Source organism: Glycine max, chromosome 3 (assembly GCF_000004515.6).
Source record: "Glycine max cultivar Williams 82 chromosome 3, Glycine_max_v4.0, whole genome shotgun sequence".
Taxonomy (NCBI): domain Eukaryota; kingdom Viridiplantae; phylum Streptophyta; class Magnoliopsida; order Fabales; family Fabaceae; genus Glycine; species Glycine max.
The window spans coordinates 35114958-35124749 of record NC_016090.4 but is presented as its reverse complement, the minus strand read 5'-3'; the positions used below and the strand labels follow the sequence as shown (position 1 = coordinate 35124749).

Sequence of the window (9792 nt, the reverse complement as noted above, 5' to 3'; positions counted from 1 at the left end):
TTAAATAAACTCAGATTAAATCAGTTTAGATAATAACATTATGTCTTTTAATTAAGTGGTTTAGAGTTTAAATTTAGATTGATTCTTAGATATGAAATAAATCATATTGGTAAGAAGATATCCACCTTATGGATACTTGAGATTTTTCACCAAAGATTTATTACTATTTTTTATAAGACAACTTTGTAAAAATGATTAAATCAGTTTATAAATAAAGTCATTGATGTTAAATTAGTGACAAAGAAAATGGATAAATTACATAAATTCAGATATGATTGTCACTATTTGTACTAAAAATATAAATACCCCTAATCAATTTATAAATTACAACTAGTTGGTTGGATACATTTTGTTTCAGTGAATTATACATGGCTAATCCTAATGCTCACTTGAACTAATTATTCGAAACAACAACAAAAAATATAGGAAGCACTAAGATAACAATTGAAAGCGATCCCATAGCAGTAATAAGTTTCTGTGAGGATTTTAGAAGGATTTATCTTATTGTGGTAAAATAAATTAGGAACTCTTGTGTAACTAAAGCTGTTCATAATTCATATTTTATACAATAGACTTGGTAGTGGCTTTCCTTCCAAAAAGGCTTCATGAGTATAGGGAGCTTCATGAGATGCTCCTCTTATGGTGGCATATGATAAGATGTTCACATATATGCATCCTCCAACCTAGAATATACCAAATCATGGTTGAGTAACACAAGATGTGATACAATAATACATTTAATAACTTTTAACTATCAGTTAAAGTTCATTTAATTAAGTTGGATGACACATAATAAACTGTGAAAAATGTCACATCAGTCAAAATTAATATCATTTGTTTAAAAGAAAATTATAAGATGAATTAATTTAATCTATTAGAGATATTATAAGAGATTAAAGCAAAACTTTCTAAACATAACTTATCAAACGGAAACCTAAAATGTAAATAAGGGATCAAGATTCTATATATTTTAACCTTTTTATATACAATATAATGATCACATAAAGATTATAATCCAGTGCATACTATCCAACCCCCTATTATTACACAAATCCTAGTGATTATTTTTTTTTTCTGACAACAAAAAGGTAAGGTATCTCGGCATTCAGAAGCCATCATACTAATCTCTCTAAGAAGTAGAGTACCAACTAAGGAGAAATTCCTCTCCTCACATGTGAATCTCTATTCACATAATCAGGGATCAAACCCCTGAAACATATATGCTTAAAGGTTTTTAATTACTTCTCACTTGTTACACAATTTGTGAGTATTATATCATTTTATATTATCTTGATGATTATGAAAATTTTGTACAATTGATAGATTTCTAATTTCTAAATGCATCATTTAAACAGTTGAAATTTGCTTCAATGTTAAACATAATTTTGTAATGCAATCAAGCCTATAAAAAAAAATATTATAATGCAATGGAATATCAATTAATTTTTAAATGGTATAAAATTTTGTAGAGTTTTCAACCAATGGTTAAGATTGATATAAAACGTTATTCAAGATGTTATTTGCATTTTAGGTATTAACATGCTTTCCCTCAAACCAGGCTTTATAGGCTACTGTTGTATTCAGTCCAAGTTCCTTGGCTAATCCATTCACCAGAGATCGCGATCCAAGCAATGATCTTGATCTCCACTGCACAGAGAAAAATGACTTAAGCATGCTTGGAAAATGTTACGCCTTGATGAATCATGGTAGGTAGGTAGGTAAATACGTAATGTACATGGAGTTAGGTAAGTAAATGTAGATGGTTGAATAAATTCGCTTACCTGTATACCAGAACCCAGAACCCTGATACTAGAATTAACAAGTGATCCTATAATAGAAATTGTTGCTATCTCTAGATTATCGGAGAACACTGTAACACAAGATACATAGTCTTAAATTTGCTTACACTGTAACAGCCCTAATTATCAAATATTTTATCAACAACCTTAATTTCTATCACATCCCTTTATCTATTATATCAATATTTTTCTCTCTTCTCTGACTATCTCTCTCAAGGTGTTAATTGGTTTTGGGTGTTTAGAGACTTTTTTCCATACATATAAGTCTATAAAGGTATCATTCTATGAAAGCATAAGGAGTAAAAATAAGATAGCTTTGCTAAAGAAGGCTAGACTAGGAAATTAAATTAAAGATGGATGAATAGGGACCCTAAAATAAGATGGAAAAACATATATAGAAGTTTGATTAATCTATTCATTTGATACCCACAGCTGTTCTCATTTTAAATTTTAGTCCCTATATAATACTAAAATTGTAAGTTTTATGATCAGTCTCTATTATTAATATTAGAAAACAGTTCAGATTAAAAATATATATATACTAAAACTATATAACTTAAAACGGGACCAAATGAATAATTTAAGGTAGAAGTTTTATATATCTGCATTTCTAAATCTAAATGCACTCATTTATGTGTTATCTTTGAAGCAATAAATAAGACTTACCTGCTGCAAGTTGACCATTTGGAGACTCCAACAAGCTTAGCATGGAGAGCCTCTTGTACGCCTTTCCTGTTTAAGTACGTGACTCCTATATCATTCACACAAAGATCTATGTGTCTCTTGCTACATCATGGACCAAGGCAAATAAAAGAAAATGAATAGAAGAACAACTGTGAGAAAAGAAAAAAAATCTCAAAATAAGCTTACCTTTTGATTCAGCACATAAGACTGTTGATTTGCTGATGATAAATACACATCAAGAATGACATCATATTCGTCTATATAGTCACTAAGCTCAGTAAACACTAATTTGGTTATATTTGCACAAACGTCACTTAGATTCTCATATATCATTTGTCTCCTAATTGTGGAATAATTACAGACTCTGGTGAAGAGATCGTAAGTAGAATCTGAAATCAGTCCGTGGGACCATGGGAATTCAGTTTTGGAGTTCAAATCAGTATCAAATTCCATAAGAGTATTCCTTATCTGCAAATATCAAAATATGTATATGAACACATTATACTTAACAAACAATCCAAATGATTTCTTATGTTATAATTGTTAAAAAATTCCCACCAGCACTTACTGCTATCCCCTTGAGATTGAAGTTGGCCTTGGTTTGAACAATAAGTTGTGCAAGTTGTGGAGCATAAAACAGGTTTGTATTAGCATATTGTGATTTCAAAATAATATATTATGGTTTAATTATTCATTTAGTCCCTATAGTCATACAAACTTTATCTTTTATACTCAAAAAACATCTCTTCTAGTCCTTATACATATTACTTTCAATCTCTTTTATCTCCGTGAGTTTAGATGGCAGGGACTAAAAAAGATTAAAACTAGTATGTATAGAGACTAAAAGAATTTAAAAATGATGTGTGTAGGGATTAAAATGGATGATTTTCAAGTATAGGAACTAAAAGGTAGAGTTTGTATAACTATAGAGATTAAATGATTGATTAAATCATATATCATTAATTTATTTCAATTATTTTTTTTCTACCTGCATAGCTTTCCCCTGTAATAAAGAAGTCGTTATTTGAGTACGCAGGGAATTCAGTGAACCAGTGATGCAGGAAAACAAGATTATCCCTAGCTGTAATTTCATCTGTCACTAAGGTATAGAAAGATGTATTGCTAGAGTACGAAAATCCAACACCAGCTGGTGATTCCAAGTATATCAGATTTGCCACTGAAAAATATGAAAAATTACAAAGAATTTTGGTTGCTAGAAAAGAGCATATTTAATAGTTTGACCCCTTAAAAACAAAGCATTGGATTTACAAAGTTGTTGGGTTGTTGGTTCACCTTTGTTCCAACTATAATAATTTTTCACTAGAACATTGTCGTCACCCGGTTTAAATGGGCCATGCTCAACTAAAGCTCCAGCACCAATAAATGAACAACCAGGACCTTCAGTAGTCAAATCCAAGAAAGCACTTTAATTTCTTTGATTAGTCTAAGAGGTTTAAACCTATGAGGCTATGCCAAAATAAATAAATGAGCAAAATCATGTGTATTATATATAACAAGTTATATATATGTAACCTCCATTCAACCAGAGGACAACTGGCTTGGAAGTAGGGTCTGTTTCAGCTTCAACAAAGTAATAAAACAAAGCTCTCTGATTTTGGTTATCCACTGTAATGTAACCAGAATACTGCTGAAATTTGACATGTGGCTGCACCAGCAAATTGCTTATTTTATCAGCTTCAGGAACAGAATTCACCCCATAAGTGTTTGCGCAAGAATAATAATTAATGCTGCAATCATAGTAAATGAATGAGGTAACATGGTCATATTCAGATGTTGTATTGGGGGATCAAGGAGAAATGTAAAGGATCATACTCACTTCGTTACTATAAGACCTTGTTTTTCACTTTTTTTTTTTTTTTTACTCTACTCAAGTTGTTTTTTGTTTTAATTAATTTTTTACCTAAATACCTTTTATTACTTTACAATGAAATTTATATATTTAAAAAATAAATATATTATCTCTCTTGTAAGAATTAGATAAGAACACTAACATATATTAGTTATTTAGGTGTGAAAATAATTACGTGGAAATAAAGAAATTATGAGACCCGATAAATTTAAGGATAATTTTGACAAAATAATATAAATGATTAAAAAATTTAATGTTATTAATTATATTAATCAACTTTCTTAAAAAATATAAATTAATTAAAAGATTCATATATTTAATAACGGAAGAAGTAATAAATTGTCCTATTAATATTCTCCCTTTGTTTCAAATCATATGAACTTTAAGGTTTTGATACAAATATCAAGAAGTACAGTTAATTAGTTAATTTTCAAAGAAAATATTAGATAATTTTCTAATGTACCATTTATCTTTCTAATTAATATTTATTTACTATTTTTATATACTATTCGCACTAAATAATAATTAAGAATAGTCTTGGAAAAAATATTTAATACAATATTAGTTTTGTAAATTTGAAATAAACTTTTTGTTTCTAAAATGTCATCTAATCTAAAACGGAATGAGTAACGTTTGTATTTGCAGTCCACGCCTGAAACAAATGGTGGCGATTACATCTGGGTGGAATTAGTTGTTAACCCCCCCTGCTTTATAATTATTTAGGTTACATATGGTTCTTCTGTTGTCTTTTATGTTTGACTTAGAAGAGTAAAAAAATAGGAAAATTAGTGAAATTTAAATTAAAAAATAGAATTTAATTTAAACATAGCGTGTAAAACATTTTATAATAATGTCTAATTATAAATTGTCATGTAATAAAATTTTTTAATTTTATAATAATTACTTAAAAACCTCACATAATTATCTAAGGTGGTTTTTAATTAATTTACAATGTAAAATTCTTTATACTTTGAAAATTAAAGTTAAATTAATCTGCAAGACTCTATCACCCAGCGTGTGGATTTTTCATTGTCTATTGGTTTAAAAATTTATGTATGAAGAAATTGTAGATTTATTGTTTGTTTGAAAAGAGTTAGTTTAGTTAGCTAAATAAAATGTGAGTTATTGTAAATCTCATAATACATTTAATTCTCACGAATAGAAAAAGTATGATTAAAGTAAGTCTTTTGTGATATTCATTAAGTTGATTTATGTTATATTAGGTTTGAACTTTCAAATAAGGTTTTAATTTGAGTATTGTAAATGAAAAAAAGAAAAAAATATTTATGAGATTAATTATATAATGCAAAACAATTTTATACTATTATCCAACTATAAATCACTATTGGTGGTATTCTAAAGGTGAAAACTTAAAAAATAAAATAAGAGAAAGATTATTTGGGACGGAATAATTCTCTTATTTTATTTTAACTTTAGCTTGACTCTATGATGTAAGAGTTCACATATTTATAGTGAACAATGAAACTACTTAGAGAGCATTATGCATTAACTCTCATTACCTAGCTACTTATTTTCTAGATCCATATAATTCTCTAGATACAAAAACATAATTTCCAAGACTAACATTAATACTGTTGCCGTGCACATTATTCAACAATTACTTTGAATGATAAATTTATTAAATTTTATAATCATTACCTTAAGTCATACCAATACTATTTTCCAATTGATTGTTAGTGTAAAAACTTTTGCACTGATGATGGTGCATGATGATTAAACCCTGTTTAATTTGTTTTAACTTTTTGTTTTTTTTTTCACAGCCTACTTTCAGCAAACACGGTACAATTGGTAAGATTTAGTATATTTTGGTTACTGTAAATTTTTAATCCTTGTACTTTCCTTCATTCTGTACACATTTAGCACATTGTTCGGAGACAAATTAAGCATGGAAATGTAGAGAGCAGAACATAACAATCATAAGATGATCCAATAGCAATAGTCAGTTTCTGTTTGGATCTTGGAAGCATTTCTACTTATTGCGGTAAATAACAACGCATGGTGTTAATTAAATCTGTTCATATTTTATACAACACCAGGTAGTGGCTTTCCTTCCAGAAATGCTTTAAGAAGCACTAGTGATCTCTGTGGTTGAGAAAAGGGAGCTTCATGAGATGCTCCTCTTACAGTGGCATATGATAAGATGTCCCCATATACTTGTGTCCATCCTGCCACCTGAAATTTTTATATAACAAATCCAAGGTTGAGTTAAATGGCAGTGCATAGAGGCATTGAATTTTTCAAAGATATATTGTATACCAAGTATTAATAATGTTAACCTGTTTTTCTCCAAACCATGGTCTATAGGCCACTGTTGTATTCAGTCCAATTTCCTTGGCTAATCCGTTAACTAGAGATCGCGAACCTAATAATGGAATCACTGAATCTTGATCTCCGCTGCATAGAGAAATGACTTTGCTTGCTTAGAAAAATGCTATTCATTGATTATGGAGTTAATTAGCTAAATGTCAGTGACTAAACAAATTCAATTACCTGTATACTAGAACCCTGATGCTAGACTTAACAAGTGACCCTAGAATAGGAATTGTTGGCACTTCTAGATTCTGATAGTCATAATGCAGAACTCTGTAACATAAGGAAGATATTGTTAGCAGGAGATGTAATGTAAGTCTCAGAAATAAAAGGTGGCCAATTGTGCATGAGAAATGAGAAAGCAGAACACGGATATTAGATTGAAGATTGGGGGACAAAGGACCCTAAAATAAGATGGAAATACACACACACACACACACACATATTAGTTTTATACCTTTTGTTAAAATCAAGTTTCTTGTATTGCCTAATGCTCATGTAAATTATTTACCATATTTAGGAAAATTGAAGAAAAGATATACAATGGAAATGTCTTAGTCTTTTAAGTAACAAAACTAATGGAGTCTAATAGTTATTACAAGTTAAGGGGTAAATCTCAAACGTATACTATGTGCTTTTCTTATTTTTGTGAACATAATATTTGCATCTCTAAAACACTCAAGAATGTGTCATCTTTGAAGCAATAAAACTTACGAGCTGCAAGTTGACCATTTGGCGACTCCAACAAGATTAGCATGTAGAGCTTCTTGGACTTCTTTAGTGTTCAAGTATGTGGTTGTTTTATCACCAACACAAACATCTATCTTCTGTGTCTCTTGCTGAACCCGAGACAAAATCAATTAAGCAAAAGAAATCAAAAGAATAACAACTCCGAGGAAAAAAATTAGAAGGATTAACATGCTACATGCCTATGCAGAAAGTAGATGAATGAAACTCACCAGCTGATTCAGCACATAAGCCTGTTGATTTACTGGTGACAAACAAACATCAAGAGTGACATCATATTCATCCACATAGTAGCTAACCTCACTATCCAATAGCTTATTTGCTTTTTCACAAACCCCTCTAAGATTCCCATTTTGCCATTGTCTCCTGATTGAGGAAAAGTTGCAGTCTCTAGTTAAGACTTCGTATGTTGGATCTGATATCAGTCCGTGGGACCAAAAATACTCAGATCTTGAGTTGAAATCAGTATTAAACTCAAGAAGAGGATTCCCTATCTGCAAATTTCAACATATATATAAATATGAACCAGTTATATTTTTCAAACAAATCAAATGGTCTTTTATATTAAAATTATTCAGATTTTCCCTTTTCCACTACTCACTGCTATTCCCTTGAGATTGAAGTTGGTCTTGGTTTGAACAATAAGTTGTGCAAGTTGTGGAACATAGTGACCTACAAACAAGTGTGAAATATGCATTATTTAACTACAGTTTCAAAGTGAATATATAATTCATTTATATCTGATTCTAACCTCCATAGCTCTCCCCTGTAATGAAGAAGTCTCTTTTTGAGTACTCAGGGAATTTAGTGAACCATCGTTGTAGGAAAAGAAGATTATCCCTAGCTGTACAAAACCAAGACCATTGTTAGATTTTTTTTAGCAATGTCATAAAGACAAGAAGCGGATAAAATTAAAATCTTAAAGCATTTATTAACTACGATTCTTCCCTTTCTACTTAAAAGGTGTTGTTAACCAATGTCCTTAAGGTATTGCTTAAAGAACTTAAAGAAAAAATATTTTTTTTTAAATCATAGGAGAGCTTAAAAAAATCATGTACACGTAATTTTGTGCATCCTAATAAAAACCTTTCTCCGTTTAGTTCCTTAACCAATGTGCCTTAAGAGCAATGGTTAGCATTTGCCAACTTAATTACTTAAATGCCATTGTGCACAAAATGAAGTGAAGAAGAACCTGTAATTTCATCTGTCACTAAGGCATAGAAAGATTTATTGCGTGAGTAAGAGAAACCAACACCAGCTGGTGACTCCAAGTATAACATATTTGCCGCTGTGATAAGGATGAAAAAAGTAAGCAGTTTTATTATTTTTAAAGAGCATACTTTGATATTTTGATCCTCAATAAAAACAAACCATTGGATTTAAGGTTCACCTTTGTTCCAACTATAATCATTTTTCTCAAGAAGATTGTTGTCACTCGGTCTGAACGGACCATGCTCAGTAAAAGCTCCAGTTCCAATCGAAGAACAACCGGGCCCTTCAAAAATTAAAAACCAAGAAAGCATCTTAGTTGATTTGATCAGTCTTAAAAGGTTTAAGCCAGATTCCAAAACAAATAAATAACTGAATAAAATGATGTATATGATATTGATACATAACAAGATATAATATACCTCCATTCAACCATAGGACTAATGGCTTGGAAGAAGGGTCTTCTTCGGCTTCAACAAAGTAGTAAAACAAAGCTCTTTGATGTTGATCATCCACGGTGACATAACCAGAATATTGCTGAAATTTGACCTTTGGCTGCCCTGGCAAATTGATTATTTTATCAGCTTCTGGAAGTGAACTCACCCCCACAAGTGTTTGTGCAAGAACAATGATTAATGTTGCAATCATAGTAAATGACTGAGGTAGCATGGTCATGAGTGTGATGTTGTTGATGTAATTAGAATGATAAATCCTCCTCACTAGTGTTTGTGTGCAAAGGATTATGATAAACGCATAGTGGTCTTATATTTAGCTGTGTATCTCACTATCACGTCAGCTTTTACTTTTAAACTACTTCGTGTAATTATTTTTAGTTTCTTCTTTCTGTCATCTCTTATTGTTTTTCACTGTAATTAAACATAATTGGATATGTTTGAAAAGATATCTTAATTATTTTATAATTTTTTATTAGTTAAAAGTTTATTTGACTTTTGATAAATAAGTTTCTTTGAGTAGTTTTTTAATAATTTCTAATGCTTTTTTAATATTAATTTAAAGTTTCTAACTTTTTATATTTTTTATTTTTTATTCTTAATATATTTATTAAAAAAATTTATTATTATTTTTAAACAAATCATGATTTAGTTATTTTATGTGATTTTATCTTTCCATCTAGTTTAACAATTAATTTTA

At 29.8% G+C, this 9792-nt stretch overlaps 1 protein-coding gene and 1 pseudogene across 1 annotated transcript; both read right to left on the bottom strand.

Moving 5' to 3' along the window:
* Nucleotides 1-554: 554 nt before the first annotated feature.
* On the bottom strand, nt 555-4262 carry LOC100793359 (serine carboxypeptidase-like 45; annotated as a pseudogene).
* Nucleotides 4263-6182: 1920 nt separating this feature from the next.
* LOC100792836 (serine carboxypeptidase-like 45) lies at nt 6183-9365 on the bottom strand. The gene is made up of 10 exons (XM_003520436.5): nt 9063-9365; nt 8822-8926; nt 8624-8719; nt 8183-8275; nt 8033-8103; nt 7644-7925; nt 7399-7523; nt 6865-6957; nt 6651-6768; nt 6183-6546 (listed from the first exon to the last, which is right to left on the bottom strand). Exons 1-10 carry the CDS (start codon nt 9313-9315, stop codon nt 6397-6399), a joined length of 1386 nt encoding a protein of 461 aa, XP_003520484.1. The 5' UTR covers nt 9316-9365; the 3' UTR covers nt 6183-6396.
* Between the last annotated feature and the right edge of the window lie 427 nt (nt 9366-9792).

Coding starts and splice junctions, on each gene's coding strand:
- LOC100792836 (XM_003520436.5), bottom strand. CDS start 9,315: ATGACCATGCTACCTCAGTCATTTACTATGATTGCAACATTAATCATT. Junction 8,927..9,062: donor AGTCCTATGGTTGAATGGAG/GTATATTATATC, acceptor TAATTTTTGAAG/GGCCCGGTTGTTCTTCGATT. Junction 8,276..8,623: donor AGTGACAGATGAAATTACAG/GTTCTTCTTCAC, acceptor GGTTTTGTACAG/CTAGGGATAATCTTCTTTTC.